The sequence below is a fragment of the Stegodyphus dumicola genome, chromosome 5 (assembly GCF_044657685.1).
Source record: "Stegodyphus dumicola isolate Sdum_Otavi_A_Nest chromosome 5, ASM4465768v1".
NCBI classification, from domain to species: domain Eukaryota; kingdom Metazoa; phylum Arthropoda; class Arachnida; order Araneae; family Eresidae; genus Stegodyphus; species Stegodyphus dumicola.
In genome coordinates, this window is record NC_140772.1 from 136875780 (window position 1) to 136895751 (window position 19972).

Below are 19972 nucleotides of genomic sequence, written 5' to 3' on the forward strand. Positions count from 1 at the left end.
TAGGAAGAAGCAAAACTCTTAGGCTTTTGTATTTGGCAAATCCCATAGACAATACAGAAAATTAATATATATGTATTACTCAGAAAGGAAACGGAATACGATTAAATGTACAGTGAACAGAAGATGACTTATACATGGTTGCAAAAGCTAGTTAAATATTTGTTAGCAAAGAAAATGTTATCACAGAATAAAACTGCGAGAGTGCCATTATTAACAATTTAGAAATCTTAGATGTGGATTAATATGCAATTACACATTTCACTAATAATTCCGTTAAAGTAGGCTTATTTGATTCAAAATACAGTAGAAAGTCCGAAATCCGGACTCGTCAGGACTTCGGTAAATCCAGATTTGGGATTTTTCCGGATGTTAAATCATTATTTTAAATCTGGCAAGATGGCATGCAGAAATTATACAATTAAAAATATGAAATCGTAATTTATGAAATAAAGAACAATTATGATCAAAGGAGTATCAAAATTTACAAAAAAAAAAAAAAAAAAAAGTTTAATATTTATTTGTGTACTTTATTAAACATTTCTTTCAATGTAAGTTGTTTAAGATACTTCCACAAAAAATTCAAAAAATTCCTTTTTCTTTTTTCTTATGTCATATACAGTTGAATTTCTAATGCCATACTCCTGGCTTAATTTTGAGACGGATATGCCTTTATCCATTTTTTGCAGTAATTTCACTTTTTGTTTAATGGACATCAAAACATGGTTTTGCTTTGTAGATTCTTTGGCAGCTCCAGAATTGGGAGCTCTGCTCGGCGTATTCGAAAGTTCAAGCTTAGTTTTTACAAAATTGCCGTAACAATAACAGTCTGCAAAAAATAATAAGCTGGATCAAACTAAAAGATTAGGGAGCAGCGCAGTCCGCTGCATTAACTGAAATGCCTTAGAATCAGTAAAGATAATTTTAGTTTAGCTTAATAGCAACTATTATACATTATTGGTTGTGTATCACAAGATCGGCGACGGAAGCTAAGTTGTTTCACTAAATTTTGTCTTGCTCCTATTGCGTACTGAATTAAGCCTGAATTGTATTAGTTTAGTTATTTACTATACCTACGTTTATTTCTTGCACATGCTTAAAACTAATACAAGTCCTGAATAAATAAACTCGCACATATACTTAATGCTTTATCTACGGCCAGCACTAAATACTGCATAGTGCAGTCTCTGCGGGTCCTAAATTTTCTGCTACGAAGCGCCTTCCTAAGTTTTAAATTTTCACCGTACCTAAGCTTTGCATCCCAGTGCTTTCCCTAAATCATAAAAAACTTCTCATCCCTTAATTTTGTTGCTCAGTGCTTCCCCAAATTCCAAAAATTTCATCTTTTCTAAATTCTGCCATCCGGTGCCGACATATTCTGCCGCCGCATCTGGGTTTATGGTGAATAAGGTATTAGTTACTCTTAATTAAAATAGCACTAAATGTAATCTTTTGGCATATGAGTTTCATTAACAAAATCTATTTTTAGCATATGAAAATTAATTTTTACTTAATTTTTCCTCGTCAACATTTCTTAGAACATTTAAAAATCTATAATTATCGCGAAGCGTAATGTTAACATAAAAGGTTGTCATACTCTTGTTATTCAATTATCAAAAAAAAAAAAAAAAGTTTAGACATCACTGCATGAGTTATTACTGAAGCTGTCATGTATTCATAAACATGCAGTGATGAAAGCAAAATCAATATCAGTAATGACTTGCCAGGTCGGCGTCAGGGATATAAAATAAGTGAATGTTTCGGTAAGCGCAGCAAACAGTGGTAAACGGAATGGAACAGAACTTTTGAGATGTATGCCAAGCAGACACTCAGCTATGGAGCCAAATTATTAATCTCACAAATTTATGCTTACATGATTGTTTTTCAAATGAGGTATTTTATTTAGTGCCTAAGTGAAATTAAGAATCAGAATTTTTAAGTGAAAATCTCCACATGTTTTATTATGGAAGAAAAAATCAAATGCGCATGCGTAAAGCATGCCCAAAAAAAAAAAAAAAAAAAAAAAAAAAAATGTTTTTAGCTTTGAGGTCCGAATTTTAGGTCATTCTGGATAATGGACATCTGAATTTCGGACATCTGGATTTCGGACTTTGTACTGTATTATATGGCTATCCTGTGTAGTATAATTACTGCAGAACATGAAAATGATCAAAAGCTTCAGAAGCACAACAAAGGATCAAAATCTTCAGACTACTAGCATAGCAAAGAACATTTTTTCTTCTCTTAACCCTCTGACCGGTAATGCGATATATATATATACACATTCTATATATATTTTAGTTATTCTATATATATATATACACACACACACATATATATATGTAGAATAACTTTGTGATGTCTATAAAGAACATATATATACATGCATATTGAAATATGCCCAAGAAATTAAGGCAATATATTAAAAGTACATAAATCCAGGTATAAAGTGCCAGGGGCATTTTGGCATTAAAATCAAAGAAATAACTCTTTCTCGTGGTAGTTTTTGGAAGTCTGGGCTTTCTTGGTGAAACTCCAGTGATAGGAATTGGGCCAATCAGAGGGTTAAGAATGAAAAATCATTGGTGTAGGGGGGGACTATGTAACTTAACATCTTTATTTTTCATCTATTATATCTCTTTGTCAACGATGCGTCATGCATATACACTTTTCAGAATTGGAAATTTCTGTTCCTTTGATAGAAATTTGTTAAATTGCTTCAGCTACTCACAGAGAATGTTTTACTGACTTATAAAATGAAAACTTTTTTTTAATAAACATTGATTTGTTGTGTTTTAGTTAGTAATTATTGATTTTGCTGGCAACCAGTAATTCATTACCAAGTTTGACAGTAATTATTGTCAAAAAATATAGCAAGACCAAAACCAAATAATAATTGTACATTTTTGTGGGAGAAAAGGGTTCCTTAAGAAATTGACCCCTCCTCCGGCTTATTAAAAATGATGAAAATTTTGTATTAAAAATGATGAAAATTTTAAATTTACCATTAAGTGAAAATAAAGCAGTTGCATCTTTCCAAGAAAGAAATATTTTATCCTTCTCTTGAATTAACAAAAACAGGAATAAAGTGAAGTTTTTTATCACTACGGAAGCCATATGAAGTGCAATGTGAAAAACTGCCAGAAAAAGAAAGGCCTTTGCATCCGCAACTAGTTTGCGGCTTCAAAACTCCCATTCCTGATAGTGGTAAGCTGCTATTCCTGAGTTGTGGGTACCTGAAAAATAAGTTACAACTTTGGTAGGAATATGTATTTTTCATTGAAAAAAGAATAGAAACTTGAACCCTACTGTTCAAAATGTGTAGATTAATTTCACAAGAACTTGAAGTAGTTTCCAGTCACATTTATTATGATAAGGAAATTCTTTGTTATGCTGACTATGATATAGAATAAAACTGCTTATTCTATTGAAATCTTATAAAGACCAACTGCTGCAAATAGCGCAACCAAAAAGTTGATCACTATTCAAATATCTTTTGGAAAAAAGAAAGTAGCTGAATTAAATGTTTAGATCTAAAATTTAAACAATTGATACTTATAAATTTTGATGAATTTATCTTCAAATGGAACATGTAACATCCCCCCAATTTACACTAACTGGTGAAGGAATTATAATTCTTTGTATTCTTTATTGCATTCATTTAACCCAGTCTTGCTTAGCATTCATTAATTAATGGATTATTTAATCATAGTTTAGATGTTGGTAAATTAATGATTAAATAATAATTTAGTTAGATTTTTCTCTACAGAATACATAAAAGTGTAATTTTCTGTATCATTGGCTGTTTTGTTTTATGTCACCAATACCTGGATTTTCCTGGTGCCTGGTGTGTAATGTTGACTGTCCCTTCCTAAAGTATTGGTTGTGGTCTTCCTTTCTCTTTTATTTCTTTGACAAAATTGATCTTCTTTCTTGCCTTACAAGGAATTTATCTGTTAGACTTCATCATCATAGCTCTCTGTAGGATTATTTCGCTGAGCTTAAAATGGCTGAAGTATTGCTATAACTAAGCATTTTAATAATAAATCAACATATCAGCTTGCACCGAGTTCCGTGAATACATAATTAAATAAATTAAGAATTTTGTATTTGTTTGTTATTATGAATAAGCCATTTCTGTGTTTTATTAAGTCGTTCACATTGCGTATATCATTTTTTATTTACATTATATTTGATTTCCCGGCTTTGTTATACTAGTTTTAGTGTATAGGTTTTGTGTTCCCTCTCTGTTATACAGGTTTTAGTTTGTAGATTTTATATTCTAAACACCTCTTATTATAAAAGTTCTAGTTCTGTATGATGTATAAATCAGACTGTACATACTAATTTATGCAGCATTAAAAAATAAATTAAATTTGTTTTAATTTACTCTAATTTGTTGAATGTAAAATTAAATTTAATAAATTTTGTAAGTGACACTTTGAAGCAAATTCGAAGTGAAGCAGAGGCTTTTATTTAAAATTGATTATTTTCTGTAATAATTGATTTCTCTCTTTTTAAGTATAAATTTTTAATATTAAAAATTTTTTCATTTGACAGCCTTCATGAGCTAGTCAAAGATGGTGTATTTGGTAAAATATTTTCTAACAGTCGGCAGTTGAGTCTTCAGTTTCAGGTATTCAGATTTTATGCATGATATTTAATTTAAAAAAATTATATCAAAATTGTTCATTAAATTTAGAACTTCAGGGAAATTACATTCTCATTTTGGAAATTTAATTTGAAGAAGTATTTTCCTTGAAATAAAAGAATGTCAAATTGGTACAATACAATGAATATATGTTTTGAAAATTTATTTAATGTGTTAGATGTAAAAAATATGTTATACTCGGTTAATGTACAGAAAATTTTAGGAAAATGAAATAAATTCGACTTAACATTTTCATGTATGTTAGGAATATTTATTTGACTAAAACTTTCTTCTCAGTTTAAAGTACATTCATAAGTAAAAGTTATTTTATTCTGAAAATCGATGCATAATAATTTTATGTAATGATTAAATGTCAATGCTGTTATAGAAATATTTATGTTCAGTTAAAATCTGTTATATGTTTTAAAAATTGCATTCTAGTTTCATAGAAATTATTTCAATTTTTCAGAATTTTTTACATGACTTCCCTACAAAAAAGACTGATTTAGATAAATTCAGAGAAAATCTAACAAAATATGGAAGGTTAGAATGGGATGAAAATTGGAACTTTGTAGTTTATCCTTTACTTACAAAAAAGTGCAGTTACCACAGTAATTAATGTGACAGCTGAAAAAATTATTTATTCATTAAATACTTTTAAATTATGTTTAAAAATGGTGATACTTTTTTTAAATTCTTCTTTTCCATGCTTTTTACATGAATAATAACTTAATATTTATTTATAGTTCATAATTATAAAATAATTTTATAGAAATTATACACATTTTATAATTCGTAGAATGTGCATTCCATTGTATTGAATATATCTTTATATGTGTCCTGTAAATTGCTCTCTTAGGGCATTTATATGTATTCTGAATATGTGAATGTAAGCATTTATTATTTAAGTGAGATATTAAAAAATTTCCCCATTTGTAATGATTATATATTGAAATAATGATATTTGAAAATTATGCTTAACTGAAAAGTTGTAGCTCATTAATTGAGTGAGCATTTTAAGAATCATAAAAATATTTAATGTAGATAATACTATTATTGTATTTCTATAGCATTTTCATTGAGTTGCATTTTAAAAGTATATATATATTTACAAAATTGTAATTTGAATGTTTAAAATATTTTATTTCAATTAAAATAAAAGGTTTGCAAATCATGAAATTCCATGTATGCCTTTTATTTAAAATATCTTTCATTTATGTAAGGAATATTTGACTAAAACATATGAAATTTACATCAATAATACATCAATTTACATCTTATGAATAATAAGTCAAGTGTCACGAATGATTTCAGTTTTATGTTTTTTGTATATTAATATTTTATATCTTTTTATATTGCTTTGCATATATATATATGAATACATTTTTAATTAAGTTTAATTATTGAAACTTTTTCCTTCCAAAATAAGCTTTTAAAATAAATTTTGTATAGTTTTGCAGTATGTATAGATATGAAAATGAGTAATTACGTTTTTAATTAAATTTAATTTTTGAAACTTTCTCCTCCAAAAAATATATATTTTTAATGGATTTTAATGCATAAATTGTCTAAAAGGTTGCCTGTAATCAAATTTCAAAGTAAGGTAACAACTAGAATGCAATTTTATTGTTATGCAAGCCATCTAGCCCAGTTGCCCGAAGTCATGACAAAAAATACAAATTTCTTTCAAAAATTTTTTAATTAAATGGTATGCAATAAATATTCCTGAATATCTTGATAATTATTTAATTTATATTTTAATGTATTGAAAAATATGTGTTTTATCTTCCAGATAATTGGGTTTTTGTGTATCTTGCTACGAACCCATTTCTGCGTTATATTCTTATTTAATTTATGTTTTAAATACTCAGTCATGCAGTTAAAGGCTTTTTATTTTAAAAAGAATTTTTCTCATAGTTTTATGTTTGTTATTTATTTTTTGTACTTTTATAAGGATAACTGAAAAAAAATTTAACATTTAAAAAATTATAAATAAGTATATGCTAATTATATTTAAAGTTACTGTTTAAAATGATAGTTTATAAACTAATTGCTTTTTGTTTCTGTGCCTTAGATGTAAGAGAAGATTTTTATGTGCTGCTTTTTTTTATTCGTATTTAACCCTCTTACTGCATACTTTTTTTTTTATCCAAATAGGTTAAAAAATTGCATAAATTTTTTTATTACATATTTCAAATCTATGTATATTTTAGAGTTAAAATATACAAAAAAATTTTGTAAAAGAGTTTTCTTTCAATATAGAATTAGATCATAGAAAAAGGTTGTCAAAATACTGAAATTGAAGAATAATGATGTAAAAGGAAAATTTTGAAAATTAAAATTGGTTAAATTATGATTTATTTTATAAAATAAAAAGGTAAAACATATATACTAACGAAAATATTTGCATAATGTAATAATTTGCATATCAATTTTGCAACACTGTTGAACGTTTTCAATAGAAACTGAACTTTCAGATTCATCACTATCTGCAGAGGAATCCGAGAAATTCTCATCAGTTTCGCTATAACTATCTTCAGTATACTTGAAATCAGAGTCAGAACTACTATCAGTGTAGGAAATATCGTCAGGAATATAGGTTATATCACTCGGGAAACGTTTCCTGCCAGACTCTCTTTGAGCTCAGAAAAACGTGGACAAAAATGCTACATTACATATTTTTGTATATTTGGCAGAAATGTGGGCAACTAACGTCATCTGTTAGCCGACATCTAAATAAACAATTAAACATCACAGAAATGCCGAAAGGAAACCTTGAATGAGGAAAGAGTGGGTTTCACAGTTAAATAGACGTCAAAAATTCATCCTCGCGGAAATCACAGGTTGTGCAAATTTTGCTACTTTTACTTTGTTAATGGAAATCGCAGGATGTGCAGTGAGACGGTTAAATCATAATATTAAACTGCCTGTTAATTGAATTTTCGATAATTTTACCAGTATTGCCAAGCTGATCTAAATCATGATTTTATTCAGTAATTTCTATGCATTTGCTAATATTTAGTTTTTTCAGTTATTAAATTACAGATATATGTATAAAATGCCATTCCAGTATTGTTAATATCATGTGAAAAAATAAAGCAACAGCTTCATTGAAACATATCTTTGGTTGAATTATCAAAGTGAGGAGTCTTCCTGTAAGAATGAAATAAGATTGTATTGGTTGGGACAGCTATTTGTTTGTACAAACTTTATCTAGAAAGTGGATCTACGGAATTTTTAATTTTGTAAAAATAATAAGTTTTATAAAAATTCCAATAATTCGTAATCATATGTGAAAAGGTATTCTTACGTCATTAACCCAAATCTATAAATTACAAGATGTATGAATTTTATGTGCACATCTTACCATAATAATCTGTAACTGACACCAAAGGCTAAAATATTTAAATGTTAAAAGCAGTATGTGAAAATGGAAAAATATGATGTTTTAAGCCAAAAGGTAAAAATCTGAAAATATTCTTAAACAGTATGAGTAAATAATTCTAAATAGAAGCAAAATTCCATCTAAAATCACAAAAATATATTTAATGTAATTAATATATGTAGTTCATATATAATCTTAGGAATATTTATACTAGATTATTATTTTTTTAATGCCTTCATACCTTTTCCCCATTTTCCAGATGTTACCATTAAAATATTACAGCATTGTAAAAGATCTGTTATTTTTTATGCTTTATTATTCTAAGTTTTACATCAAGCAGCCAAATTATACTTTTTTATTAATTTTTTCTCTTTTAAGTAAATTTTTGAGCATCTTTATAAATGTTTTTTGTATTAAATATTTTAATTAATTTTTATTTAGAGTATTAACCTATATATTTGTAATTTATATAAAATTATGGTTGTATTGTAATTTTTTTGTAAGAGTTTGGAAGTTTCTGTCATAGTCTTCTACATTTATTTAATCATCTTGAGAGGAAATTGTATTTTGTTTTTGTTTACTATAAATTTTTTCATGTAATTTTTTTAAAGAAATCTCTTTTACATGTACAATTTCTCTTTGTGCATGTTTGTAACATTTTCTAACCATAAAATGCTGAAAATAAATCATAAAATAAGCATAACAGATTTTAGAATATTAAAATTTATGTTTAAAAAAAAACATTAATTTTTAATACTGTGAATATATTTCGGGTGTATTAGGAGAATTATTTGAATGCAAAGAGAAATCATTCAATATTCTTAAAAACATATTGAACATTTTCAGTTGAGTCTTAAACTGATATTAATAACTTAGTAATCACATAAAGTTACCATGGCAGCTGTGTAATATTTAGTGTCTATAATTTAAGTATAAATGTTATCTTTCTATCAGTGGCAAAAATAAGACTGAAAACTGTTATTACTGAATAATTAATATTAGTTGCATGAACAATGTGATATAATAGTAATTCTGTATTAAAACGTGTAAAATATATGTGAATATTCTTTCATTCATTTTGATTTATATTCTGTTTTCTGATTTATATTCTGTTTTTTCTTATAAGTTGCCAATATCTGGTGCAGTAAATATGAAGGTATTAATTTTTTAAATTTTCAAATATGATTAGTCAGTTTTCAGTTCTTTAATTTTTCAGCAGATATTTTTTTCCCATTCAACATATAAAGCTTTAAATTTGAAGTAATACATTTCTTATTACACCTTTATCATTACTGTTGGATAATATAAGTCATCATTTTTTTCTTCTTTCTTCATTTCTTGTATTAATTCATATTGCTTTATCAATCTTGTGACTTCATGAGCCTGTAAAAGTCATAAACACATAAAAGAATAAATACATATTAAAAAACAAATTGAAAGAAAAAAGGCTATCATTTTCGGTTTCACCACATATTAAAATTATTAAAGCCTTCTGTATAGAAATGCCCTGATGCCACAATTAAATTTAGCAGGTATGTATTAGAATTAGATATGCCCATGGATATGGTATATCTGTACAAAATTAAGTGTCCTTTAGTTTTTGTTAAACTAAATAAAGTTATTTAAAATGCCTCGAACCTTGAAGAACCAGCACGTTGGAAAACTTTTAATTCTAATCTTCTGACATCAGATTCTTGATGACTGGATTTTCATTTTTTTTTGTAAACCAAAGGGGGGCGATTAAATATCTCAAAACTAAATTTCATTTTCTTTTGCATTCCTTTTCATGCAACCATTTGCTATTCAAAAAAACATAAGATACTATTCTTTCATAATTGATCTGTCTGTTATTAATTAAAGCAATAGATGCAGTTCTTTAGATTATTATTTTTTTACTTCTTAATTTAATTGATTTAAATAAAAATGTATTTAATTCGTGATCTATCTAATTAAAAACATCAAATGTTTGTACAGAATTACATAGTTTTTGTTTTTAAATATACAGAAGACATATAACATTCCCATATTAGTCTAAATGCATTTTCATCTAATATCCTATAAAATGATTTGCTATTCTAGAAGGGTCAATTCTGTGGATCAGCTGAACTGTACGGAACTTTAAATCTTTGATATATTTATTAGAAAATCTTGTCATAAAAGCATCTTGTTATCTTGCTGACAAAAAGGAAACTTCTGTTATTTGTTTCCATATGTAATATTTTCATTCCTTTATTAATCTATATTTGATATTTTCATTGTATTGTTTAATGAGATTATAAATTTTATCTCCTTAAAAATGGAAAAAATAGCCTTAAAAATGGAGCGATCAGCCGTTACCTCCAATGAGAGGACAGACAATTTTACATCCATGCCTTCTCTGGAATTCGAACCCAGGCCCTTCAGTACTGCAGTCAAGCTTCTCTAACCTCTGTACTATCTGGATGGCTTTTTTTCTAGATACCATTATTCGAGACATAACATTAAGTGACATCTATCAGAAACTGGCTAGCCTCAGGCCTATCATTGGCTCTCCATCTCAGTCCATCATCTACACATTTTTCTTAGGAATTGTGTGCTTTAATTATTTTAATTTTAGATTACTCTTTTAATAAACATGAGATGCTTACATAATATTTACCATTCTCCCAATTATATATACAGAAGATGTTTGTACATTTTTAGAACAATTTTGGAGCTGTTTAATTCATGTTTAAAATGTAAAGGGTACTTTTTTAAATGTTTGTTCTGATAGCCATTTTTCAGGCCTATAAATCTGCATCATGATTTCCGTGATAGAAGGGCTTTTCATAAAATTTAAGGGGTATTAATTTCCATGCCTATTCCACTGCCTTCCAGAATCATCAGTTGTGGGATTTTCATTTAGAAAGAGCTTTTTTCAAGGGATTAAAGGCACATTAGGCCACAGGATTATTGTCAGTGCCTTTAGTCCCTTGAAAATAGCAAATAGTCCTATGGATTGTTGTGTCTATCAGGGGACTCTGCAGGAATACCTTGAAAAGGTATATGTGCAATATCTGTTTCAGTCTTCATTTTTTCAAGGATTACAGTGGTTCTTATCGAAGTATGACCTGTTGTTTTGTCCCGATGAAGTGTCACTTTTTCAAAAGTTATTAGGTTTTTGTGTATGGTGTGTATTTAATTATGGCAAAGCTCGCTAGGGCTATCTGCCTAAAGGGAGGGATGCCTTCGTGGAGGACTTTCTAAGGGAAACTGGCTCGTATACACGTTACACATGGGGAAAACCACGAAAACACCCATGCAGCCAGCCCGTTCGCAGGATTCGAACCTCGGACCGAACTACCAGTGTTCAGCGACTTTACCGCTCGGCCGCTGGTCGGCCGTGGAAAGTTATTAGGATAAAGATATGAAATTTCTTCTGTACATATTGGATATGAAACCTTCTGTTGATAGTACCCTGAACTGATTTTAACATTTTCTCTTTCTTTTTCCTTATTTGTAATTTCCCAATTGTAACAGCATCCTCCAACAGTCATAAATGAAACTTTCTTTGCTTTGATAGAAACAGGTTGCACATTTTTTCCTCTTCATTTTTGATAATAAATAGACTTTTGCAATCATTTAGGTAAACCATGATTCATCAAGGGTCACAATGTAGTTCCATTTATCTACTGCTAAATAGTTTTCATGTACAAATTGTGCTGTGTTGAGGCATGTGCCTCACACACAACATTAGCTGAGGAGCATTACTTTTTTTTTAGCTTTTTTAATTTGCAAATCTTGATTTATTGTATTATTTATTTTTGATACAGATGTATTTAAAGACTTTGCAATTGATTTCTGCATTGGCGAATTTTCTCTTGCTGCCAACGATTTAACTTTAAAAAGGTTAGCAACAATGTATACCTTTTTTGGGTAATCCTTTATAGGCGTATTTCTATGTAGAAGTAATGATTGATCTGATTAATAATGTTGCTTAATATTTAGAAATTTTAATGCCAAGCATTCACAATTAAAATTTGAAAGCAGTATTTTTCATTTCAAATAATAAGCTGTAGCCAAAAAGTTTTATTCCCAAACATTTGCTTTTGTAAAGTTCTTTATCAGAATTGTTCTAAAAATGTGTATACATGCTCTGTAGCATTAATTTAATAATATTAATGTTAGTTATTGTGAATTATTACCAAAACATGTAGCTAATTTTAATTTTGTATATCCATAGTTATGTATGTATAGTAGTATTATAATAGGTACTACTAAATAAACAAAGAAGGATCCTATAGATGTTAGTTTGTTCTAATCTGAATGGAAATTGTTTTACATTTATTGTAGTCATTTCTTGTTCAATTAACATAACAAATTAAATCATAAAAATAGCTATTATATGAATGACTGATGCTACTGCATCAAGTAATATTTTTCAATTAATGTACACATGTACAGAATTTTGTATGGTTCAAGAATAAATCTCAGATTTTCTTTGGTATTCAGTTCCTGTTTGACTTTTTATTTTTAACATAGTTTAGTTTCCTTTTGTTTACTGAAACTAAATGTGATATGTTTATAATAGCCTGCCAGTTGTGTAACATATTAATATCATATTTTAAAATCTAATTTATTAGTGGTAATGTATTTCTTTCCACATGAAGTGTTTTAACTTTTTATAATGCATTTTAATGTTTCAAAAATTTTATAATTTTTATATGCACATTTTGAATTATGTTTGCTGTTTATTTCCATCACTTTTTTTATTTTTTAAATTCCAAGTCATAATCATATCTCACTTAACAATATACAGTACAAAGTCCGAAATCCAGATAGATGTCCATTATCCGGAATGATCTAAAATCCGAAGCTCAGAACCACCAACAACAGTTTTCTCCTACGCTTTATGCATGCACATTTGATCCCTTCCTCTGCGCATAATAAAACATCTGGAGAGTCCCGATTCTTAATTTCACTTCCACACTAAATAAAATACCTTGTTTTTGAAGAAACATACATTTTAGCATAAATTTGTACGATCAATAATTTGGCTCCATTGCTGCATATCTGCTTTTTGGCACACAAAACAAACCGAAACATTCCACATAGATATGTCATTGATCCTGACGCCAACTTGGCAAACCATTATTTATTATACTTTCCTTTCATCACCATATGTTTATCAAAACATGACAACTTGAGTAATGACTCATGTAGCGATGCCTAAACAATTTTTTTATGTTAGTAATTGAATAATAAATTTATGTTAGTAATTGAATAATAAAACCTTTTATGTTGACATGACGCTTGGCGATGATTACAGATTTAAGTTAAGTGTGCTAAAAATGTTGACGAGGAAAAATTTACCAGAAATTTCTTTTCATATGCTAAAAATAGATTTTGTTGATGATAGACTCATAGACCCAAAGATTACATTTAGGACTATTTGAATTAAGAATAACTGATTTGTTATTCAGATAAACCCAGAACCAGCGCCAGGGCTTGTATGGCCGCAGTCTCGGTGCACGATAGAAGCAAGATAAAATTTAACGCAACAACTTATCGTTAGTTGCTAAGCTCATGATGCATAGCCAAATATGTACAGTGAATGATAGCTAAATTTGATGTTGATAGCCGCTAATTTTAAAATTTTTCGGATATCGCAAAACGAAGGTGAAATTTCCCAATTAACGGATTTTGTGAAAAAATGTGGAGAAGCGATAATAAATGAAGATGATATAAAAGAAATTTTTTCATTGTTATGGTGATGCTTCTCAATCATCAATCAATTAAGAAAGTAACAGAATTTACTGAAAATGAAATTTCGATTGACAAGTTAGTCGGAATTCTCGAAGCAGCAGTTACAGGACTTCAATAATGTAATTCAACAAGAGAGTATGTCTGTCTACAGAATTAAAGAGAAAGTATTAGCACAAAAAATAAAGCAACTTAACTTAAATTGAAAGAAGTCTTTAATAAGGTAAACAAAAAAAATATATATATATATATATATTAAGCTTTTTTTTGCAAATTTTGATACCCAGATCAGGGTTTCTTAAACGTTTTTCAGTTGCGACCCCTTTTTATCACTGAGATTTTTTCACGACCCCCGGGACCCCATAATATTTACAAAAATTTTGTTGGACCCCATAAGTATTGCATAAATCTGATACACGCATGAGTAAAACTGTGAATTTTTTCACTTTTAGTGTAATATACTATTGCAGTTTTAGATCATTAATTTAGAATTTTAAGACATAGAAGAATGTGAAAATTTTAAATAAGTAACAGACGAATGACAGCATCACATGCAAAGCAAGTAAAATTAATGTTTATATTGCAAAAAGAATGCTTTGAAACATTTTCATTTTTTTCTTTGTCTATATTGTCTTATCTTTATCTGTTTTCATAAACACTGTGCAAAAATATTTTGTAATTGTAAAATTATTATGATAAGTTAAAGAAATATGAAAACTACTAAAATTTTTGACGACCCTCTGCTGTGTGGTCCCGTGACCCCCAATTTAAGAAACTGTGCTTTGCTGTGTATACTTCATTTATTTCATGAATCATGATTTCATATTTTTAATTTTATAATTTCTACATACCATCTTACTAGATTTAAACTGATGATCTAATATCCGGGAAAATCCCAAATCCGGAATCGCTGAAGTCCCGATGAGTCCGGATTTTGAACTTTGTATCGTATTAATCTTTATTACTGAGCCTAATCTGTTAATCTAGTGTCTCTAAATGTTTCTGGTAAATTACCATATCATTTGTGAATGCTGTATGGAGGTGCACTAATAAGTTTATAAAGTATTAGTAATTAGCATCTACCAAGATTCTCGGAGCATTTATCAGCTATATGCATTATGGCTTAGAACTTGGAAATTCATACTTACATGATCAATTTGAAGCCGTATGATTTTCTTTACATTTCTGTCACCAAATACAACATCAGCATATGTAGTACCTTTTAACTCAATAACATTGTGTGGTGCATGAGCTGCTGCAAAGCTGAACCTCCATAGCATCTCCTTTGGAAAAACAAATATAAAAATTTTTGGTAAAGCAGTTTTCCTTAAAATTCCATTCTTCATAATGAACATGTAATTATTTCACTTATATGCATATAAAAGTAACTAAAGGATTAAAAAAATTATAAACTTCTTCTTTAATGGCCAGACAGCCCAGGATGGGCCATTGCCTTCCTCAGAATCAAAATCCAAGCTCTTCTGTCCCTGGCCATGGACATCCAATTGGTTATGTTGGAGACCTAAACTTAAGTGGCTCGACTGTTTCCAAACAGTCGAGCCACCTAAGTTTAGGTCTCCCTCTTTTTTGGTTGCGGAATTGTCTGGCCGAGAAGATCATTTTAGTTACTCAATTTTCATCCATTCTGCACAGGTGTCCTGTCCATTTAATTCTCTGAATCCCTATATATCTTGCTATGTCTATTTCTTTAAAACATTTATAGAGTTCAGAGTTAGTTCTTCTTCTCCAGATATTGTTACATTTTATGCCACCAAAAATACTTCTCAAAATTTTTCTTTTAAAGACAGAAATAATACTTTTAGCTTTTTCTGTCATCGCCCAGGTCTCAGCAGAGTATATAAGAATGGGTCTGATTAAGCTTTTGTAAATTAAAATCTTCGTTTTTCTGCTAATGAAGTTAGACTTCAAGTATTTTTTTAGACAGAAAAAACATCAGTTAGCATCTGTGACTCTACTACGAATCTCGGGCATTAGATCATTGAGAGTATTAATCTCTGATCCTAAATATTTAAATTTGCTAACAGTTTCAAATTTGTAATTCCCAATTTCAAAATAGGGATTGCTGTTATTACCACATGTCATGTATTTACTTTTATTTTGGTTGATTGCTAGATGCATTTTGTTGGCTGCAGCTTCTAGAGATGTAAAAGCCTCTCTAGGTGACTCGGGACTGCGTGTGACTAAGTCAATATCGTCAGCAAATGCAAAAATCTGAACAGATTTGTTAAAGATGGTTCTACGAGTATTAATGTTGGAGTCTTTTATGATTTTTTGGAGGGCAAGATTAAAAAGCAAGCAGGCCAGTGCATCACTGCATTGATTCCTGTCTGAGCCCATTTGAAACAACAGTAGGTTGAGAAAGATTATTCTGGATTTTAACCCTAAGTTTTGTCTCAATAAGAGTAATGGAAAATTCTAAACTAATGTGCTTAAATTAGTTTTATTACTATTTATATGATTAATTTTATTACTATTTATATAAGTGGGTTTATTACTATTTGTATGATAATTTGGTGCTTGATTAACAATTTTTGATTAGGTAATTCCATCAAGTTTTTATCCATGTAATTAAAAAGTCTTTATATTTTGATCCTATTTCATCTAATTTTACAAGAAAACATTGTAAAAGATAATTTTTCAAATCTTAAGTAATTACTATTCTGTAGTTGGACCATTGATTATTTTAAAAGTTAAAAAAAAAGTTGTTGTGAAAAGTTAGTTTCCAAGTATTAAATAATTTTTGTTTTGTATTTGAGTCATGCATATTTTTAATTACAGAAGAGAATCAATGCATATTGATGATTTTAGAAGATATTCAGACATGTATCGTTAGTCTGTGTTCTGTCTTTTATATTTTATAAAATATAATTGGAACATATTTGACAATGTGAAGCAACACATGACTTTGAATATATTTTTATTGATTACTTTTTTGATATTGTAAGCAATTTTTCTTCATTCAGTATTCATTTGGCTACTGACTTAATATTTCGAGAATTAAAAAAAAATCTGGTTAATTAATTAATTTCAAATTCTCCTTATTTGAAAAAATAAATTCATATTTTTTAAGTTTTTTAAATTTTAAAGCTATTGCATAGCTTTTACATTTTTAGGACTTTCCAAATTTCTAATCTTTTGTTCAATGTAGTAATGTGAAGTGTAGCACAAAGTCTTAATCTAAAATTTGATCTCATTAGTACCACCCAATTATATACCACCAGTACTTAAATTTTTTCGGTTAAGCTTGCATTTTAAGAAAAAATGATTATATCTGTTCTGAATGTGCTTATTTTTTTAATGGTATAAAAGTGTTGCTTTTCTTTCTTTTTTTGTAAATTAACAATACATAATCATCTCTAAAGTTTTTTTCTCATGAAGTGGATCTAAAAGTTTGGTGCACCCAAAAGTTCTGATCTGCTATGCTAAAATTAAATTAAGAGTTCTTGATGTGTTCTGAATTTACATATTGAAAATTAACAAAAATTAAAAGATAAGGCTTACAATATTTTTTTCCAAAATTGCTTTATTTTGTGTACTAATTTATATTTTAATTTGAATACATATATTTTTAATTCCTACGTCTGTAAATAAGAGATTAATATACTATTTTATGTATGAATAAATTTTTGTAAAGTAATTTAATTTCATGCATTTATGTATAAATCGGAATGTTTAGAAAATTGTAATATGTAATTACAATATTGAACTCTAGAATATAAAAATTCAGGTAGATTAAAAGTAACTTACATGTGTTTCAACATGCAGTACATTGATTCCTGTTTTATTTACTGCAAGAATATGTTCTACTTCGGATTCTTCTTCTAACATCTGGAAGTATTCGTAAAGTTCATTTAACTTATGTATCTGTCAAAGAAAAATAATTCAAGAAAAAATTTCAGTGTAAAATTTCTAACCTTTACTCCAAAGAAACAAGATCCAAAAAGTGGCCACTTCTGCATTATTTCTAAACAAATATTATAAGTAAATTACTTCTTTTATTCATTTAATGCAACAGTAGTAGAATATTATTCATGAAGAATTTGAAATTTTTATACAATTTCATTAAGACTACGTATTAATGCTGTAGTAAATCAATACAAAAAATATCACATACTCCATAAATTTTGTAATGGTCTAGCACGTTATTAATATGAATTACTGCCTTTTAAATTCATTTAGGTTTTGGTATAATTTTCTTCCTGTGTTTTAGATTTTTTTAACATTGATAATGACACGAGAAGTCAAAAGGTACAAAATCTTTGTAAAAATGTAAAAATTAGATTTTTTTCTCACTGCTGCAGAATTAAGGAAATAATGTTCTCGTATTTAATTATGCTATGCTGTTGTGAAAACATTGAAATATCATAAACACTCAGATCTAGATATTTTGGCTGAGTAATGTACACCCTCAGTTTATTTTGCATGTTTTTTATTCAACAGGCAGCACATAATATAAAGGAAATATATTGAAGCTGTAGCTTACTAGTTTCACTCTTTTATTATTTTAATTCCCTTTCATTTCCTTTTTAAGTTAGTCATGTTTAGAGATAATGCAGGTCTTACTGGAAGTTTTTTCATTTACACTATTAATGACATTATTATGCGGCATTAATTTATACTTTTAGTCTGCCCTCAAATGTTCCATAGTTCGTTGAATTAGCTACTAAATTCTACTAATTTTTTTTAATGCTTAAACAGACATGAAACCTTTAATCCATCTGCATCTTTACCGATTTTTAGATTTTTTTTTTCTTTTTCTTTTAAATCTTGTATTCTTTTCATGTCCAGAATTTTCAAAGGAGAAAAATTGTGTTGTGACCTTTTTTATGATTACTTTTGATAAATTTGAAAGGAAAAGTTTTAATTGCTTTGATATAAACTTATTGAAAAAAAAAAAAAAAAAAAGAAGTCTATAGACAGTGGCTTTAATTCCTTTTTCTAATCATGATGAATATATTGTTGAATATCAGGAACCAGTAGGGGAGTTATAATTTCAGATAAAAAATAATTTTAATTATTTAAAATAAAAGGGTACAAAATTATTAGTAAAACTCTTACCTAAGCATTGTGCTTTGGCTTCTATAGTATTTAATGCTATCATCTCTTCCCAAATATTACTGATATCTTTAGACCACTCAGCATGTTGGATTTGAAAATCAGCAATTGTCTTTGGTAATAAAAAAGAAATTTCTGTCCTGAATTTGAAAAATATGTATGGTTAATATGTGTATATGTATAGATTTGGAAAATACTGCATCTGAGTTTGTAACTGAAATTTGCACTGCTTTAATGCGTGCATTCTGACAATTTAAAAAAAAAAATAATGAACTTTTCTGATGCTTTAAATATTTCATTTCTAGTTTCTTTTAACCCCCTGAGTGGCATGACCATCTTTATTTGATCATGAGATTTTGTGTCGCTTGGCACATATTAGCTTGTAATTTAAGATATTTTGCTTTTTTACTGTCTTCAATAATTTCAAGTGAATGTCATCTTACTGAATGTAAGTTTATGAAAATAGAGAGTAAAATAAGTATTTTTTCTAATTTAGCTAATAAATGTTGTTTAAATGCATGCAGATCTTAACAGATCCAAAATCATGTACCACTCAGAGGGTTAATTAAATACTAGCTATAGAAATAAAAAATTGTTCACTATGTTCTTGGATTTTTTTCAGAATAAAAATGTTCAAAATAATTGCATACTCATTTGGAGCTACAGTCATGTCATTTGATCTGTGAAGTAAAGCTGCTATTCGTAGTATTTTGACCTGAAATAAAAGAAAAGAAATTCTGTTATTTGAACGTGTTCAAATGTGAATGTAGTTTCTGAAAATATAAAAAATATTCTTACTCATTTTTTTTTTTATTGGAACACTTTATTATAAGATACATTTAAACTGAATATCTAGCTTGATAAATGATAAACTATTCTGTAGTATCATATGAACTTTGGCTAAAATGCTTTCTGTCTGCTAGAAGAATTTTGTGTAAAAAAGAATTTAGGTCAAATTAAGGAAGATAGATAGATATTGTCCATAGCAGATAGAAGCAGACAGATTTTGTCCTGATGCTTCAACATGAATTATAACTTAAAAATTAATGCTTTTAACTATCAATGTATCAGGTCCAGAGACATTTATGTTAAAAAAATTATTTTGTTGATTATTTGACGTAAAGTGATATTTTTGGAGGGAT

At 28.2% G+C, this 19972-nt stretch overlaps 2 protein-coding genes across 7 annotated transcripts in view; one reads left to right on the forward strand and one right to left on the reverse strand.

Annotated features, from left to right (window-relative positions):
* Alg1 (ALG1, chitobiosyldiphosphodolichol beta-mannosyltransferase) overlaps positions 1-19972 on the forward strand; it is a 102977-nt gene that overhangs the window by 71451 nt on the left and 11554 nt on the right. For 2 of the 4 annotated variants that reach the window (XM_035359989.2, XM_035359990.2), the window contains exons 13-14: positions 4558-4633; positions 5118-12498. In XM_035359989.2, the coding sequence (XP_035215880.2) occupies positions 4558-4633; positions 5118-5267 (226 nt within the window). In that variant the 3' untranslated portion in view covers positions 5268-12498. Of the gene's footprint in view, positions 1-4557; positions 4634-5117; positions 12499-19972 lie in introns of those variants that run through there. The other 2 variants (XR_004758269.2, XM_035359992.2) reach the window with 1 other exon arrangement.
* The window catches only part of LOC118189399 (unconventional myosin-XV-like), a 120504-nt gene continuing 109754 nt past the window's right edge, over positions 9223-19972 (reverse strand). For all 3 annotated transcript variants that reach the window (XM_085817095.1, XM_085817094.1, XM_085817096.1), the window contains 6 exons: positions 19481-19545; positions 18834-18970; positions 17690-17739; positions 17523-17603; positions 14903-15037; positions 9223-9416 (listed from right to left, as the gene is read on the reverse strand). In XM_085817095.1, the coding sequence (XP_085673221.1) occupies positions 9309-9416; positions 14903-15037; positions 17523-17603; positions 17690-17739; positions 18834-18970; positions 19481-19545 (576 nt within the window). In that variant the 3' untranslated portion in view covers positions 9223-9308. The remainder of the gene's footprint in view (positions 9417-14902; positions 15038-17522; positions 17604-17689; positions 17740-18833; positions 18971-19480; positions 19546-19972) is intronic.